At 40.2% G+C, this 19,863-nt stretch overlaps 1 protein-coding gene across 2 annotated transcripts in view; it reads right to left on the minus strand.

Annotated features, from left to right (window-relative positions):
- The window catches only part of TMTC1 (transmembrane O-mannosyltransferase targeting cadherins 1), a 304,715-nt gene that overhangs the window by 57,726 nt on the left and 227,126 nt on the right, over window positions 1-19,863 (minus strand). For both annotated transcript variants that reach the window (XM_044941304.2, XM_025283452.3), the window contains one exon: window positions 11,432-11,575. In XM_044941304.2, the coding sequence (XP_044797239.1) occupies window positions 11,432-11,575 (144 nt within the window). The remainder of the gene's footprint in view (window positions 1-11,431; window positions 11,576-19,863) is intronic.

Raw genomic sequence — 19,863 nt, forward strand, 5'->3', positions numbered from 1 at the left:
ATACATACAGAGATGATAACCATACATACATATACATCCTGGAGTGGGAATGGTGCAGTGAAAAACAGTATTAGATTACTATAAAAATAAAATTAGATATTAGAATGGTTTGTGATCTCTCAAACTACAATACGTAACAAATCTTATAACTGAATATTTAATTTGGGGGGGTGTTTAGAAAAAAATGCTTAAAATGGCTCCTGGGGTGGGGAGGTGAGTGATAATGAGAAAAAAATTGAGAAGTACCGGTCTGAGGAAAAGTAAAATACATGCAAAGGGGGGGTACCCTGAGTTGGGGATACAATTTAGCAAGTAAATGATGTTCAAGCTGTGAGTCTAAGCTGAAGTTACATATATTAATGAAATAGAGCAGATAAATGAGAGATGGGATTATAAATTCTTATAGTTAGTTTCTAAACTCATAGTGTTGTGGCCAGAAAAGATGCTTCATATGATTTCAACTTTCTTAAATTTACCAAAGCTAGCTTTGTTGGCCAGCATGCAGTCAATCCAGGAGAATGTTCCATGTACACAGAGAAGAATGTATATTCAGCTGCTTTTGAATGGAATGCTCTATAAATATCTATTAAGTCCACCTGCTCTAATGTATCATTTAAGGGCTGTGTTTCCTTACTGATTTTCTGTCTAGTTGATCTGTTCATTAATGAAAGTGGGTGTTAAAATCCTCCACTATTATTGTTATGGCTGATTTCTTCCTTTATGGCTGTTAGTATTTGCCTCATATATTGAGGTGCTCCTATATTGGATGCATATATAATTACAATTGTTATACCTTCTTCTTGGATTGATCCCTTTGTGCCCCTCCTTTGTCCCTTGTAACAGTCTTTATATTTTAAAGTCTATTCTATCTGATATGATGATTGCTACTATAGCTTTGTTTCTTTGGATTTCCATTTGTATGGAATACCTTTTTCCATCCCTTCACTTTCAATCTGCATGTGTCCCTAGATCTGAAAGTGGGTTTCCTGTAGACAGCATATCAGTTCAGTTCAGTTCAGTTCAGCCGCTCAGTCTTGTGTGACTCTGCAATCCCATGAATTGCAGCACACCAGGCCTCCTTGTCCATCACCAACTCCCAGAGTTCACTCAGACTCATGTCCATCGACTTGGTGATGCCATCCAGCCATCTCATCTTCTGTCGTCCCCTTCTCCTCCTGCCCTCAATCCCTCCCAGCATCAGGGTCTTTTCCAATGAGTCAACTCTTTGTATGAGGTGGCCATAGTACTGGAGTTTCAGCTTCAGCATCAGTCCTTCCAAAGAACACCCAGGACTGATCTCCTTTAGAATGGACTGGTTGGATCTCCTTGCAGTCCAAGGGACTCTCAAGAGTCTTCTCCAACACCACAGTTCAAAAGCATCAATTCTTCAGTGCTCAGCCTTCTTCACAGTCCAACTCTCACATCTATACATGACCACTGGAAAAACCATAGCCTTGACTAGACGGAGCTTTGTTGGCAAAGTAATATCTCTGCTTTTTAATATAGATGGCATATAGATGGGTCTTATTTTTGTATCCATTCAGCCAGTCTATGTCTTTTGGTTGGAGCATTTAATCTGCTTATGTTTAAGGTAATTATTGATATGTATGTTTTTACATCATTTTGTTAATTGTTTTGGATTTGTTTTTGTAGGTCTTTTTTATTTTTTCTTTCTAATTTGTTCTCTACTCTTGATTTGATGACCAACTTTAGTGCTGTGTTTGGATTCCTTTTCTTTTTTTGTGCAGGTATCAACTGTAGATTTTCAGTTTGTGGTTAACATGAGGTTTTGATATAAAAAAAAAGTATGTATGTCAAGAAGCAACAGGTAGACCTGGACATGGAACAATTAACTGGTTTGAAATTCGTAAAGGAGTATGACAAGGCTGTATATTCCTACTGCCTATTTAACTTCTATGCCAAGTATAGCATGTGAAATGCTGGGTAGGATGTATCACAAGCTGGAATCAAGATTGCTGGGAGAAATATCAACAGCCTCAGATATGCAGATGATACCACTCTAACAGCAGAAAGCGAAGAGGAACTAAAGAGCTTCTTGATGAGGGTGAAGGAGGAGAGTGAAAAAGTCAGCTTAAAACTCAACATTCAAAAAACTAAGATCATGGGATCTAGTCCTATCACTTAATGGCAAATAGATGGGGAAAAAGTGGAAACAGTGGCAGATTTTATTTTCCTGGGCTCCAGAATCACTGTGGACAGTGACTGCAGCCATGAAATTAAAAGACATTTGCTTCTTGGAAGGAAAGCTATGAGAAACCTAGACAGCATATTAAAAAGCAGAGACCTCACTTTGCTGACAAAGGTACGTATAGTCAAAGCTATGGTTTTTCCAGTAGTCATGTATGATTGTGAGAGTTGGACCATAAAGAAGGCTGAGCACTGAAGAATTGATGCTTTTGAATTGTGGTGCTAGAAAAGACTCCTGAGAGTCCCTTGGACAACAAGGAGATCAAATCAGTCAATCATAAACAAAATCAACCCTGAATATTCAGTGGAAGAACTGATGCTTAATCTGAAGCTTCAATACTTTGGGCACCTGATGCAAAGAGCTGACTCATTAGAAAAGACCCTGATGTTAGGAAAGAGTGAGGGCAGGAAGAGAAGGGGGCAAGAGAGGATGAGATGGTTGGATGGCATCACTGACTCAGTGGACATGAGTTTCAGCAAATTCCAGGAGACAGTGAAAGACAGGGAAGCCTGGCATGCTGCAGTTCATGGGGTCACCAAGAGTCAGATATGACTTAGCAACTGAAAAACAAATATAAGAAGACTGTTTTAAGTTGCTGTTCTTTTAATTTCAAATGCATTTCCAATATCCTACATTTGTACTCTCCTTTTCTCACAATCACTGGATTTGTTATTATGTTTGTGTATGGATGATTTCCTACCTTTATTGTATGGTTGCCTTTACTGGTGAGCTTTCCTGTTCATAATTTTCTTGTTTCTAGTTGTGGCCTTTTCTTTTCTGCTTAGAGAAGTTCCTTTATCATTTGTTGTAAAACTGGTCTAGTGGTGCTGAATTCTCTTGGTTTTTGCTTGTCTGTAATGCTTTTGATTCCTCCCTCGAATCTGAATAAGAGCCTTACTGGGTAGAGTATCCTTAGTTGCAGATTCTTCCCTATCATCACTTTAAATATATTGTATCACTCCCTTTTGGCCTGCAGAATTTATGCTGAGAAATTAGTTGATATCCTTATGGAAGTTCCCTTGTATGGTATTTGTCGCTTTTCCCTTGTTGCTTTTAATATTTTTTTCTTTGTCTTTAATTTTTGTCAGTTTGATTGCTATGTGTCTTGGTATATTCCTCCTTGGGTTTATCCTGTCTGGGATTCTCTGCACTTCCTGGACTTGGGTGTCTATTTCCTTTCCCTTATTAGGGAATTTTTTTAGCTATTGTCTTGTCAGGTATTTCCTCAGGTCCCTTTTCTATCTCTCTTCTCCTTCTGGGGCCCCTATAATGCAAATATTGGTATGTTTAATGTTGTCTCAGAGGTCTCTTGGACTGTCTCCATTTCTTTTCATTTTTTTTTCCTCTATTCTGTTCCATGGCAGTGATTTCCACTATTTTGTCTCTAGGTCACTTATGCATTCTGTCTTAGTTCTTCTACTATTGATTCCTTTTAGTTTATTTTTCATTTCAGTTATTTTATTAGTCACCTCTGTTGTTCTTTAGTTCTTCTAGGTCTTTGTTAAACATTTCTTGTATCCTCTTGATCCTTGCTTCCATTCTTTTTCTAAGATTCTGGATTATCTTCACTATCATTATTCTGAATTATTATTACTTATCTTATTTCTGGTAGGTTGTCTATCTCTACTTCACTTAGTTGTTTTTCTGGGGTTTCATCTTTTTCCTTTGTCTGGGGCATGTTCCTCTGCCATCTCATTTTGTCTAAATTTTTATGGTTGCAGTTTCCATCCTGCTGGCTTCAGGATTATAGTTCTTTTTGCTTCCGCTGTCTATCCTCTTGAAGTTATCTAAGAGACTTGTGCAGGCTTCCTGATGGAAGGGACTGGTTCCTGCCCAGTGGTAGGTGGACCTGGGTCTTGTCAATGATAGTAAAGATCTTGTCCATCTGGTAGAAGGGCTGTGCTCAGGAAGACTTCAAGCTGCGTGTCTGCTGATTGATGGGGCTGTGTTCCTGTCCTATTGGTTGTCTGGCCTGAGGCGTCCCAGCACTGGAACGTCTAGGCTGTTGGGTGGGGCTAATGGCAGCCTCTGGGTGGGCTCATGGCAATGAATGAATACTCCCCAGGACTACTGCTGCTAGTCTTTGTTCCTGCAGTGAGCCACAGCCACTCCCCATCTCTACTGGAAACCTTTCAATACTGTGATGTAGATCTGGCCCAGTCTCTTATAGGGTCACTGCTGTTTTCCACTGGGTACTGGTGTACATGAGACTTTGTGTGCACCCTCCAAGAGTGGAGTCTCTGTTTCCTCAAGTCCCCTGGAAGTTTTGCAGTCAAACCCTGCTGGTCTTAAAAGCCAGATTCTCTAGGGGCTCTTACTCCAGTTGCTGGATGCCCAGGCTGGGAAGCCTGATTGTGGCTTAGAATTTTCACTCCTGTGGAAGAACTGTGAAGCAGTTCTCTTGTGGAAGAACTTCTGTGGTATAATTGTTTTTCAGTTTGTGGGTTGCCCACCTGGTGGGTATGAGATTTGACTTGATAGTGATTGTGCCTCTCCTACTAACTCGTTATGGCTTCTTCTTTGTCTTTGGATGTAGGGTATCTTTCTTGCTAGGTTCCAGGGCTTTTTTTGGTTAATTATTATTCAGCAGTCAGTTGTGATTTTGGTGTTATTGTAAGAAAGAGTGAGCTCACATCCTTCCATCTGGCCTTCTCTGAAATGGGTGTATAAATTATAAACATACAATTCAGAGAGAATAGAGATTCTAACAATGGTAAAGAGCAGAGACATCCTGGAATGAAAGACAAAGACGGGAATGACACTTGTCCTGGAAGGAAGGTACCTCAATCTCAAGGTCTTAAAAGACACACATGAACAAAGAGAAGAGCTTGGAGGTGGCAAGTTGTTATCCCATGACACCTTCCAAAGGTCAGAAGGAGTGACCAAGAGAGGAAGAGAAGGTCGGGGAAGAGGTAATGAGGTCAAAGAGGAACATTTCAGAATTCAGACACTAGAGGATGCAAAGATGTTTGTAATTAGAAAGCCATGGAATGGTCACATCGGTGAATGGGGAAGATAGAGCAGAAGTGTCAGGACCTGGAGGGAATGCAGCAGAGGAACTGTGTGATGGGTAAAACTGAATTCACTAAAGTAGGCAGCACAGTTTGGATAGCAAGGCAAAGTCATTGACCTGGTGCTCAAATCCCTAAGGATGATGAGAAAATGTACAAGACGGTGACATGGCCTTGATAAGGATGAAGATGGTGTCAATGAGCTGATGGACTGGGCTTCAAAGGAGCTGGAGAAGGACATGTAGAGAGAGACAGGTGTGAGCTGCATAAAGATGAGGGAGGAAAAATCGCAATGCGGTTAAAATTACAGATAAGGTTGGAAGTAATCTGGATGTTAATAGGTCACCATGGGGTGCTAGTGGGGAGGAGGATTCACTCCAAGAGGAGGATGAAGAAGGCGCCCACCCAAAGTTGACATCCTAATATGGTGAGAAGGACCTCAAAATGCTTTTGTTTATCCAGTGGGCTGGCATTTTGGATTCTCTGGGGTTTCAGGTAAGAAGCAGGAAAGGGAAGAACTACTATCTTGAGTGTGTAAATATCCTTTTTATGAAATAAAAGGTAGTGTGCCTAGTGCCAAAGCTATAAGGAAATGTATCCCAAATATTTACATTTATATCAAAGCCAATGGTTAATTCTTTCCACATTCTTTTATTCTTTAGAAATTCAATTCTATTGATCAGACTAAAGAAAATCAAATGTATACTGTTATCAAATTCATCTATATAGCTCAATTTTGGATACTATATTTCATTTTCTTCTGACTTTTGATTATAAGATTTATTGTAACACCTTTATAACATCCATATCCTATTATGTGAATGAAAGGCAATTTTGGCAAAGGGACAATGTGATTCTTTAATATGAAAATATTCTGTTCTACTAACAAACACCAGATAACTATTTTACCCAAGCAGTCAAAGAAGTGTTTCCCCATGCCCTGAATTAAAGAATTCTATTATGTTCTCTTGTGCCATCAGGGACTTCTGCTCTTTACATCCATAAAAACTGTATGTTAATGTTGCCTAGTTTCTTTTACCTTTTAGGTTCCAAGCAAAGCCAACAATAATTAATGTAAATTAAGCATGCTGGCATGGAAAACTGCTCCTTATCAGTCAGTCACACCATAAATGTGCTGCACAGAATCATAACAGATAAGCTTCCAAGTCCAGGGAAATGGCCATAAAAGAGGTCAAATATATTTAGATAAGAGTCAGTGACATGCATTGCTGTGAATAGGTCTAAAACTGTCTGTCATATAACTCCAAGAATTCAGATGAAACTGGTCCTCAGTGCTCTAAGGTTTCTGGGATGCTCTGACAGAATCACATCTTAGTTAGACCTCCTGGCTTGGACAAAGATTCATTTCTCTCAAAGTCAAGGTCATTTATAAAGGTCTGTGCTGTTCAATGTATCAACCACTAACCACAAGTGGCTATTGAACACTTGAAATATGACTAGTCTCAGGTATGCTGTATGTGTAAAAAATACACTGGATTTCAAAGATTAATTATAAAAAAGAATGTACATTATCTTATTTATATTTTCACATGTTTAACTTAATCAATTTTAATATTATTAATTACATGGATACCGGGGTTCAATCCCTGGGTCAGAAATATCCTCTGGAGCACAGGATGGCTATTCACTCCAGTATTCTTACCTGGAGAATTCCATGGGCAGAGGAGCCTGGCAGGCTACAATTCATGGGTTGCAAGAGTCAAACACGGCTGAGTGCCTAACACACACACACACACACACACACACATACGCACACATTAAAAAGATAATATTTTAGATATTTTTAGGTTTAAAATATATTATGAAGTTCACCTTTTTTATGTTTTAAAATACAGCTACCTGAAAAATTTAAATTATATATTCTGGCTCTCATATTTCCATTGGGCAGGGCTGGTCTGGGCTGTATCCCAGTTTTGAGATGAGCCGCTAGGAGGCAGTAGAGTATAGTGATTAAGAGCAAGGGTACTTGGTCAGGAAGTTTGAGGTTTAATTCCCACAAATTCTGTTTCTTCACTAAGGGACCTTGGCACCTAAATTATCTTCTCCAAGTCTCAGTATTCTCACTTATAAAACAGGAAAAGCGATTTTGCTTTCCACTTAGGCGTGATGGAGTCTAAACCACTCACATCTAAGGAGACCACTTGGGTTCTTATAATGAGCATGAGTTCCAGGTTATAGAAGAGGACACAATTTTTAAAAGTTATCTGCCTAATGAGAAATAGATAAGTCATGAGTCTTAAATAGTAAAATGCATCAAATAAAAACATTTAAAATATTCTTATCTTCTTGAGCCTCTTGATGAAAGTGAAAGAGGAGAGTGAAAAAGTTGGCTTAAAGCTCAACCTTCAGGAAACTAAGATCATGGCATCTGGTCCCATCACTTCATGGAAAATAGATGGGGAAACAGTGGCTGACTTTATTTTTTGGGGCTCCAAAATAACTGCAGATGGTGACTGCAGCCATGAAATTAAAAGATGCTTACTCCTTGGAAGGAAAGTTATGACCAACCTAGACAGCATATTAAAAAGCAGACATATTACTCTGTCAACAAAGGTCCATCTAGTCAAGGCTATGGTTTTTTCAATAGTCATGTATGGATGTGAGAGTTGGACTATAAAGAAAGCTGAGTGCCGAAGAATTGATGCTTTTGAACTGTGGTGTTGGAGAAAACTCTTGAGAGTCCCTTGGACTGCAAGGAGACCCAAGCAGTCCATCCTAAAGGAAATCAGTCCTGGGTGTTCATTGGAAGGACTGATGTTGAAGCTGAAACTCTAATATTTTGGCCACCTGATATGAAGAGCTGACTCATTTGAAAAGACCCTGATGTTGGGAAAGATTGAAGGCAGGAGGAGAAGGGGATAACAGAGGATGAGATGGTTAGATGGCATCACCGACTCAATGGACATGGGTTTGGGTGGACTCCGGGAGTTGGTGATGGACAAGGAGGCCTGGCATGCTGCGGTTCATGGGGTCAAAAAGAGTCAGACATGACTGAGTGAATGAATTGAACTGAACTTATGCCTTTGACCTATTGCTACTTAACAGCAGAAATACATTAAGGAAAGCAGAAGTAAAACTCCAAATCTAAATATGGGTTAGTTCTGCTATTTTCTGGGTCACCTTTCTCTGCTACTAAAGGACATAATGGAAACAAATTTTACAGTTTCCTGATGAAAAACAGGAAGGTCCTCCTTCCTCCCCAAAGGTAATCAATCACATATCATTCAATAACTAAACATTAAGTAATATTTGGATTGGAGAGCTATTTGGGCAGCATGGATAATGGAACGTGAATAAGACAGGGCATGCACTCAATCCTGGATCAGCTACAGCCTGGGCCACTGTCACATGAAGTCTTCAAACCTTGTTTTTTTTTGGTCCATAATGAAAATGGGGATGAGGATGACAATGCTTCTCACAATAGTTTTAAAGATTAAATTAAATAGTGGATATAAAACCTACTTGTCTGTAAACTGGAAAATATTACATAAGTATTAGCTACTATCATGATTTGATTCTAGTTGATTCTAAGACTCATCTACACAGATGGAGCCACTGTGATCTCCAGTTAATACAAAGAGCAGAAGGTAAACAAGGGTGATTTTGTACCTGACGGTTAACCTATCAGGACCTTGGTTCCTATTCTTCCCAATGTATTTTAAAAAATCATTGGGAAGGCTTTATTTTTTTTTAAAAAGCACTCAAATTCTTATACAGGTGTGAAGCATTATTGATTTGGATAATCACTGAGTTGATTTTACTGAAAAATACAGAAAAATCTTATGTTGAATATCTAGGAGTCCCTCCTACTGTGAAAAGTAGCCATTGCTATGCTCCAAAAAATATTTCCTTGTGCTCTTAACTCACATAGGCTAACTCAAGATAATAGGGGCAATACTATGCCAATTGAAAAAGGAAGGTTGCAGTATGCAGGTCTTGTTCAGGTCTGGGTAAGATGAAATTTAAAAGCATCTATGCCATCATTTTCAAGTAGAGCCACATTCAGCACAGTGTGATAATCAAAACTGCAGGAGATCATTCCAACAAGAACTATTAGTTTGTATTCAGGCTGATAAAGTTGGCTTCTTTGTTAAAAAAAAAAAAAGAAAGAAAGAAAGAAAGAAACTCATCTGCAGTATTTTTTAAATCAGTACTATTTTTGAAATGCAAGTATTCCAAAAGACATGAACAGGATTTATCTACCCTTTAACTATTAGGACTCTAAATTGGACATATATAGATGCAACAATGATGTTTATAAATGAGTCCTTAAAACTTCACATAAATAAATAAGAACTCATAAAAATGGAAGAGTAAAATAAAAGCATCCTATTGACCTGTAAATAGCTACCTACATAACTGACACATTTTCCCCACATCTTTTGATTTCATGTTATTTATTAAAGAGAACATACTGGTACTAAAAGGCTTTTCTGTCAGTGTGTACTTCTTCATTCTTAGTTGTTTCTCATCACTTTCAATTTATACAGAATGTTAACAAGCTTTCTAATTTTTTTTTGGACCACATAGCCTGCAGAACCTTAGTTCCCCAACCAGGGATCAAGCCATGCCTCCTGCAGTGGAGGCGTGGAATCCTAACCACTGGACCACCAGGGAATTACCTAAACTATCTAATTTTTAAAATTAAGCTCATTTAGTTTTTGCTGACTTAAACTTTTATTTTTTCATTTTATACGTAGTTTCCTTGTATTTATTAATTTTTCTGTAGTACTCTCTTGATTTACTATCCCAGTACATGGATGAAGCCATTCTTAAACAAAACTTCAGACTTGGGATGCCACCTATTCTTTACACAATGCTTCTGTTCAAATGGGATTAAATAAAAACATGACTTAACAAATGAGCACACTAAGGAAAAGAACTAGTATCTCTGTGCATATGGAAAACTCAAGGAGTAAAAAGAAAAGTGAAGAAGATGCATCCACTGAGGTACTAAGGCAACTAAGCCAATCTTGATAAGGAAAAGATTAAATAAGACAGCAAACCAAGGGCCCTGAAAGTACCAAGTGTGCTCTCCAGAAGTTTAGAGATGTAGAAACCAATTCAGGAAGTGTATGGATTGTCAGTAACCTAAGAAGCACAGATAATGCATCACCAACACTGACTCTAATCATTTTTTAGCCTTTGTTTCCATTTCTGGTATTTTAAACCTGTTTTTTTATATGTAAAAGTTAAATGCCTCCGCCACCACCATTTCCACTATGACTACTGCCTTAACTACCATTGTCAACACCATCAACATGCCTAGACTTTACATTAACAAAAATACAAGATACAAAAGTACTTCTTTGCCTTCAGGGAGACCAACTGCACTATTAACCATTTCCAGGGCAGTGAGTGAAAAGTGAACACCAGTGATTACACCTGGAAGGTCTTCCGAGAGCAAGAGTTACCATTACTAATTCCAAGCTAGGCTCACTTTGCTTCTTGCATGATCAGTTGCTTAGTCTGTCTGACTCTTTGCAGTCTCATGGACTGCAGCATGCCACGCTCCTCTGTCCATGGGATTTCCACGTAAGAATACTGGAGTGGGTTGCCATTCCTTCTCCAGGGGATCTTCCCAACCCAGGGACTGAACCTGTGTCTCCTGCATTGGCAGGCAGATTCTTTACCACTGAGTCACCAAGGAAGCCCCACTTTGCTTCTTATCTATAGCACAAATTGGACTCCAACTGTGGTTATGCCTTTTGCCTGCACCTTTAGAGCACACTGCTTATCCTAGACCAGCACTTTCCCTAAGGTATATTCATGAAACACCTGAGTAACGCCTGTTAAAAATCACTAAGTAAAGTGCTATATTCCGTATTCCCTTCTTGAATATTCACAGAGCATTTAGCATGTTAAAGATGCTTGCAATAAAGGAACTATCTTTGCTTAGCTCAGCATTTCCTGAGTTTATTTGACCATGCAACCATTCTGTATTCATACCCCTCTACAGGCAATCTAGGAACATCTCCCAGAACTAATACTTCCAGAGAGACATTGGGAAATACCCTTTTGACTGATAAGGGACAGAATTAATTCAGATGAATATTACATCTTCCCAAAGCTTGAAAAACCTATTCTGCCCTAGGAAGAGGAGACAACTGCATAACCAAATGAATGCCGAAGAGGAAAGGATTTCTTAAAATTACAAGGTCTTCTGATCAAAGGTACCTGTTCTACTTACTTAAGGAGATTCCCGAGATTGAAAAGAGCCCGATTATGCTGCGGGTTTAGCTGGAGAGCCCTCTGATAGTACATCTTTGCCTCTGTCGTGTCTCTAGTCAGGGTTCCAAGGTTGTTCAGGGCACTTGCGTGGCGTGGATACAACCTGAAAAATTAGAAATCTTAAGCCATGATTGTTCAAAGGCTTCTACATTGGTCATGATTTACTTGTTCTTCACCCCTCCCCACCTCAGGTATGCCAGAACCAAAATGAAACACTGAATTCTTCCTTTATTTCACAGTATGCCTATGTGAAATCTTTTTTTATTTCTTTATGACTACGCTGAGTCTTTGTTGTTGTGCACAGCTTTCTCCAGTTGCAGCGAGCAGGGGCTACTCTCCAGTTGCTGTGTACAGGCTTCTCATGGAGGTGCCTTCTCTTGGTAAGGAGCATAAGCTCTAGAGCACAGGGCTCAGTAGTTGTGGTGCCTGGGCTTAGTTGTCCCATAGCATGTGGAATCTTCCTGGACCAGGGATTGAACCTGTGTCCCTTCACTGGTGTGTGGATTCTTAACCACTGAACCACCAGGGCAGTCCCTCTATGTCAAATCTTAACGACCAACTGTTTGTGCAGCTACTGGCATGTAAAGACGGCAGGAAAGCACATATTTGACATTCAGTGGTATAAGTAAATTAGCCCCAAAGAGTGCAAAAATAAATAATATGCCAATCAACCCGGGTAAGATACTTTGCTTGGAGCCTACAGTTACTTTCAACTTCCTTTGATAGAAAATCCTCATTGCTTCAGGTGTTGAGTTTCTGGTCTAGGGGACTGCTGACCAGCTGCCTGGATAATGCCCACTATTAACACAAGATGTTGGCAATTCCTCGGCTGAGGGATCTTTGAATATTTGAAGCATCAGTGACACCACCATTATTGAGAAGGTGATACAAACATCTCCCCACAAAAATAATATTCCTCCTTCAAATGGCTCTCTGTCTTGACTCTTTTACCATTTTATCTCATTTTCCCCCCTACTGTAATTTGGCACCACCTGCCCTGATAGAGTCTGGGAATGAAAATCCTGACAAATATTTAAAAATTTAAAAATGCACAATGAAGTGAAAATAGCAATCCCAATATTCAAAAGCAAATGTAAAGAAGGACTGCATGTACATCAGCAAACCAAATTTATGGTGATTAAGAAAGGAAGAGAATCAATTTACTCCCTTAGCTCAAAACTATAAGGAAGGCAAATCAGCACTGCTTCTTCAGCCACTGCTGAATTGTTTCTGCTGTGCTCAGAGGGGGCATATTTAGCCTTCAAAGAGGTTGCCCTGTCTCTGTCACCCAGAGGACTTTGTATAAGCCTGTGGAGCTGGCTTTTAATGTAGGAAAGTCAAGGTAAAGCCCAAGTAATAAAAACAGGATCTGTACCTGTCAAGTCTCCTGATGATCAAAAGTCATGCTTCCCCTCTCCCAGCCTGTTCTATACCTTCTAAGAAGATCAATATAATCTGGGGACCGAGGGGTTCCTATTAAAAGGCCAAGGAAGACAAGCTGTATAGCTTTAAAAAAAAAAAAAAAAACCTTGGCATAATCCAGAGTTTATTTGACATGTAATTTTCCCTTCCCTACTTTCTTATAGCTCAGCTATAAGCATCCCTCAGTACTTTCAGGAAGACACACTGGGTAGTGCTCCTCTTGACTGACAAAGGATAGAATCAATTTAGATGAATGTTACATCCTCCCAAGGCTTGAAACCCCTAATTTTTCGCAACGACTTTGGAGGCTGCTGGGAGACATATATTATGAGAGGAAGTTGGGAAGAGAAAAAACACATACACACTGTTTGGTTACCTTTAATTAGCAAAGACAATCTGCAGGCACCTGGTACCAATCCCCTAACTCCCAGCCTCACAGTTCCTAGGGGGTCTCCATGGAGATGCAAGCCCTTGGAGGTCTCTGAAGTGCCTCTATAGGACATCAGAGCCAAGAGAAGATGCTCTAATGCTTGACCACTCATTCCATGCCCTGAACAGCCTCCTGGGAAGCTATGTCTAAAAATTATTTTGGGAATGGTCATGGAGAGCACATCAGAGCCAGGACTTAAATTCTTCCAATGGGAAAAAAAATTTTTTTTGGATGCTAAGCAAAGCTCTCTGACCTAAAGATTTAAGGTGGGGACGGGTCCAGTGAACATGATGAAAACAGTTCTAATTGTTTCTCTGATAACAAACAGCAACAGAAGGTCCTAGGAACCTCTGCCTTCTCAGAAGAAGTCACTTCTTAAAACTTGCTCTTTTTCTTATTTCTTTAGGTTTTGGAGGCCTCAAAATAAATGTCTGAGATGAAAACACTAAATTTAGGAAGTTGTTCAGTTGCTCAGTCATGTCTGACTCTTTTGCGACCCCATGGTCTGGAGTGCACCAGGCTCCTCTGTCCATGGGATTTCCCAGGCAAGAATACTGGAACAGGTTGCCATTCCCTTTTCCAAGGGATATTCCCAACCCAGGGATAGAACTGGAGTCTCCTGCATCTCCTGCATTGGCAGGTGGATTCTTTACTTCTGAGCCACCAGGGAAGCCTAAATATGGGAAAGGACAGTCTAAATTCATTAAGAGCTTCTACATGGGTTCCCTGTCACACAACAGCCTCTCCTGCTGGTTCTCAGTCCACTTTTTATGACTTTATCACTGTCTCACTGCCATTTAAAGCAACAGCGTGCACTTTCAAAGATTACTGACTACAAAAATGTTTCTCTCTCTCTCTCTCTCTTTTTTCAAACCAGAAACAGAACATAAGCCTACACTGAACTCTCTAAAACAGAAACAATCAGTGAGAAGGAAAGTAAAAAAGAAAGAAATATAAATACCATGAGGGGAAAAAAGTCTTCAGCATGTTTTGTGCTCCAAGAAGCTTAGGATAGGGCTTCGTGGTCAGCCACAGGCAGCAAAACAGCTCTGCTTTAACAAAATCCTAACCTGTCCAGGAAGGGAATTGCTGGCATTTACAGTGATTTACTGAATCTAATGCAGGAGCCACAGGAGACTTGGGTTTGATCCTTGGGTCAGGAAGATCCCTTGGAGAAGGAAATGGTAACCATTCCAGTATTCTTGCCTGAAGAATCCCAAAGACAGAGAATCCTGGTGGGTTACAGTCCATAGGGTCGCAAAGAGTCTGACAAGACTAAAACGACTTGGCACATTGACTCTGTTACCATTTACATTGCTCCACCTCGAAAATGTGTGATATTGTTTATTCCTGGTAGTAGTAAGGGTCTGCTAGCAATAGCCTCCTTCTCTGAGCTGGTTAGGCTTGCCTAATCACGAGCAAGCATTGCATTATTTATGAAACAAAGCTGAATTTCATAAAAATAATTCTTCAAGAGGGCCAAGAAAAAAAGGTCACTTTTAATTTTGATGTTTATATAGATGTAGACATTTTCTTAAAACATATATTCTGCTCTTGTTTACAGAAGAGCTAAGCAAGGACAAAACTTATTTTGTGTGTTTACTTTTTAAATTAACTTGTGTTTAAATGAACTCAGGTCTAATTCAATCCTGAGGTCTCCAGAAGGGGAATTTTCTACTGGAAAGATGAATAATTTAAGAGCTGTCTATATAGCCCCATCAATTGTCAGAATAAATGAAGTGTGCCTTGACTTGGACGACTCAGGTATGTTTTACCAAAGTTCTGGTAGTGATTATTCCCTTCCCCAGCTAAACAATCTCTACAAAAGCTCCACTGAACTGGAGGAGAGTGGTGATTTTCTTTTCAAACACATTTGTAAAAAACCAGTGTGAATAGCCACTAGTATAAAGAAGTGTATTCTTTCTCTTTAAAAAAAGAAATCTAGATATAGAAATACAATTCTACGAGCTGAAGAGAATATTGTTTCAAATATTGGCTGATTTAAATTCCTGATAAGCACACATCCATTTGAGCATTGAAGTGCTTCTTACTTTTTATCTGGTAGCCTTTCCTTAAGCAGAATTAATAAAGCAGGTAGTTAAGGACACTATTATTATTCCCTTTCATTCCCAATCACCTTATCTCTGAAGAATGAACATCAACATGTTAACAGGAACCACTGAGGTAGCAGCTGCCTAAGTGGCAAACAGAAAGCAGGAACAGAAGAAAATGGGCCCCAGACACTGAGCATGTATTAATGATACTTTACTTTTTAGAGAGCTTTCTCATACACTATCTAACTTAATTCTAATTCTTCAAGTAGAATTATTGTACTGTTTTACAGTTGTAGAAAGGGAGGGTGGGGAAATTAAAGAAAAAATAAATTGCTTTCTTCAAAAAAGAAATATCTCAGAAGCAGTTGTGTTGTGTTGAAAGTCAGATAATTCCAGTAAATCTACTTATTTTCCCAAACAATCCATGAGTCATTTAACCTTCATTAAAGAAATATACTGCTACCAATTAGAGCTTCCACTTAGAAGAATTTCCCCTTGTATCCTTGGGCCAATTCATTCAGCTATGATCTTATAGGAACTACTCAGTGACAGAAGCAAAATAAAGTCAATACTCAGGAAACGTGGCTGAGGTTCTCCTTCCCTGGGAAAACTTGTCTTCTGCCATACAAAATACTCATGTTATCTCTGCAAAGCACAGTGTTATGGGAAGTTATTTGGAACCAACAATATTAAGTAAGTATGTAAGGCAGTGGTGCTTCGCTGGTGGCTCAGATGGTAAAGAATCTGCCTGCAATGCAGGAGACCCTGGGTCAGGAAGATCCTCTGGAGAAGGGAATGGCAATCCACTCCAGTATTCTTGCCTGGAAAAGTCCATGGACAGAGAAGCCTGGTGTGGCTCCAGTCCATGGGGTCACAAAGAGTTGGATATGACTGAACGACTAACATTGTGGTTTACTGAGTGATATAAGGCACAGATACATGCTCACAGATCTACTGGTCTCAAGCTTCAATCTCAACTAAAGGTCCATGAAGATAAAATGTATACGATTCTAGTTTAGTTTTCAAAAGTTAAGAATGATGTTCCTTTTTTACTGTTTGAAAAACTTCTAAGGCATTTCATTGTTCAAACAAGACTGTATCATGTGCTCCAGTTTGCAGTTTCCTTTTGGAATATACACACCCTGATTTGTCTGATTTTCATTCCACACATTAATTTATTTGAGGTTAAGTATGCTAAGGTCAGATGTTTATTTTCTATTTCCGGTTGAAGGGGAAAAAAAAAAAAGGACCCGAAAGAAAAACATGACTAGGAAAAAATTCAATCATGAGACCTAAAGTTCACTGAACTAAAAAGTACCCAAAGTAAGCTTTATTTCAGGAGTCCACAGCAGCAGCATATTTTTAGTCACATTAGTTCCTGGCATTTCTCAAGTGCCTGGTTCCTTCATGCTGTAAAATATGAATCATCAGGTCATTAAATTGTGCCAGAATGACATTGATCATCTACCAGTCTGCTTCTTTAATTGTGTGAAGTCACCATTGACACCCAAAAGTAAGTCTTGCCACTTCCTTTTGATTCTGTACTTCTTCCCATTCATTAGATAGCCTTGGGGAAATAAAAACCTCAAATGCAATTTAGGGAAACAGGACACACTCTTCAGAGAGGAGCCAACTAAATGATCTGACCTCTCACAATGGATGACCTCCAATCAGGATTCAGCAGGACTCCGCCCATCTGACTTTTCCAGACAATTTAGAGTAAAACCATGCCCTTAGGAAATGACTCATTTTAAGTGACTGAATTTTCCTGATTCCCAGGAATTTTCCTCTGGAGGCTGGGAAATGCATTGATTTAAAGACTTTTCTGCTCTTTTAAACAGAAAGTGGTCAATGCAATTTAACTTTTCTCAAGGGCTTGGGGTGACCATGGTGAACTTTGGTTTTCTGTGGCAGAAGAATAGGAAATTATTTTGGTGGAGTGGAAAAATAACTGCACTTGGGAGTCAGAAGCCTTGGGGAACTTTCTTGCTGGGTGATTTTGAACTCATACCTGTGCTTTAGTTGCTCTCTCTGTAACAATAAGGTCCATAACATATTAACCTGTGTGACCAAAAAGGATGGTGGGTATAAGATGCCTATCATCATCGCTGGTACATTCCACTCATCTGATGCTCTGGGGTTGGCTGCAGAACCTCTGGGGGGCTGTGCTTGTCTCCCTCCACAGCCCTAATGAACCCACGCCAGGCTGAAACTGCCACTCTTCTTTCATGTGTATTTCTCATCCTCCAAAAAATCATTCTTCTCACTGCTGTCAAAGGTATCTGACTTGCTTCCATCAGTCAAAATAACATCCATTTTTTTTCACCACTAACCCAATGAATACTCAAGTCTTCTCGTTTCCATCTGTTTCTCCCACATCATGGGTTTTCAGATGTGAAGGACACTTGGCCCACTCCATTTTAAGAATGTAGGACGGTTCCTTGTCAAGCACTCACTCCAACAGAGCCTGTCAATCTTTCATCATCTGAAATAAATGATGCCCACAGGCACCAGGGTAATTTCCTCCAAACATTTCTGACATGCTCAACATCAAATGGGATTCCAGACACGCACAATTTTAAGAGTTACACCCAAGGTTATAAGGAGGTTCAAAGTCCTATATGACAGATCAGTGAGCTCGTAGAATCCTTCTTGTAATAACACTTTGCAGCATGTGTAGCACTCTGGCTGTTAGACTGACAGGCAAAGAAAAAAAAAAAAAAAAAAAAAGACAGTGGTGGGCAGGAGGAGTGTGTCCATGTTTACAGTTAATAGTGCCAGCCTAGGAGGTCATGAGGAGTGGGGAGGGAAAGGCGTGTATATCCTGAAGATTCACCTCAGGAATTGGGGGTCACTACTGGCATATAATGGGGTGTCCCAAGTGGTGCTAATGGTAGAGAATCTGCCTGCCAATGCAAGAGACACAAGAGACGAGGATTCAATCCCTGGGTTGGGAAGATCCTCTGGAGAAGAAAGTGGCAACCCACTTCAGTATTCTTGCTTGAAAATTCCATGGACAGAGGAGCCTGGTGGGCTATAGTTCATGAGGTTGCAAAGAGTCAGACATGACTGAGTGACTGTGCACACACACACACACACACACACACACACTGGCATATAATGGTCAGCAGCTCAGTTCAGTTCAGTCGCTCAGTCGTGTCGACTCTTCGCAACCCCATGAACTGCAGCACACCAGGCCTCCCTGTCCATCACCAACTCCCAGAGTTCACCAAAGCCCATGTCCATTGATATGGTGATGCCATCCAATCATCTCATCCTCTGTCATCCCCTTTTCCTCCTGCCCTTAATCTTTCCCAGCATCAGGGTCTTTTCAAATGAGTCAGCTCTTCGCATCAGGTGGCCAAAGTATTGGAGTTTCAGCTTCAACATCAGTCCTTCCAATGAATATTCAGAACTGATCTCCTTTAGGATGGACTGGTTGGATCTCCTTGCAGTCCAAGGGACTCTCAAGAGCCTTCTCCAACACCACAGTTCAAAATCATCCATTCTTCGGCCCTCAGCTTTCTTTATAGTCCAACTCTCACATCCATACATGACCACAGGAAAAACCATAGCCTTGACTAGACAGACCTTTGTTGACAAAGTAATGTCTCTGCTTTTCAATATGCTGTCTAGGTTGGTCATAACTTTCCTTCCAAGGAGTAAGCATCTTTTAATTTCATGGCTGCAATCACCATCTGCAGTGATTTTGGAGCCCAGAAAAATAAAGTCTGACACTGTTTCCACTGTTTCCCCATCTATTTCCCATGAAGTGATGGGACCAGATGCCATGATCTTAGTTTTCTGAATGTTGAGCTTTAAGCCAACTTTTTCACTCTCCTCTTTCACTTTCATCAAGAGGCTCTTTAGTTCTTCTTCTCTTTCTGCCATAACGGTGGTGTCATCTGCATATCTGAGGTTATTGATATTTCTCCCAGCAGTCTTTATTCCAGCCTGTACTTCTTCCAGCCCAGCGTTTCTCATGATGTATTCTGCATATAAGTTAAATAAGCAGGGTGACAATAGCTAGCGGTGTTAAAAGTGTATAAGTGTATTAGAGCTTGAAACCTGCACTGGAGAAAAACAAAGTGAAGCAGAAGAATAGGGTATGCTGGGGTTGGCTGGGAGACCAAGGATAGACTCATGGACAAGATGAGATTACCTAAGGCACCCTGAAGGGAGGGAGGCAGCCATTTACAGAAGGGGGAAAGTGTCTTGGGAAGAAGGAAGGACAAATGCAGAGTCCCTGTAATAGATGTGAATGAAAAAATACTGACCGCCGCATCAGCAAACAAACAAAGTTGCAGCCATCACATAATCACATTACAGCTGCCCAGACGGTGAGCCCTGGGGGCCTCAGGATAGAAACCAGATGCCCACCATCCTGCAGCCAGCAGCTGCAGCCACCTCTGATGGTGCACCCTGGGGAGACTCAGGATGAGACAGCACATGATACTGGCCCCAGATAGCTGAGGTGCACATCAA

The sequence above is a fragment of the Bubalus bubalis genome, chromosome 4 (assembly GCF_019923935.1).
Source record: "Bubalus bubalis isolate 160015118507 breed Murrah chromosome 4, NDDB_SH_1, whole genome shotgun sequence".
Classification (NCBI taxonomy): domain Eukaryota; kingdom Metazoa; phylum Chordata; class Mammalia; order Artiodactyla; family Bovidae; genus Bubalus; species Bubalus bubalis.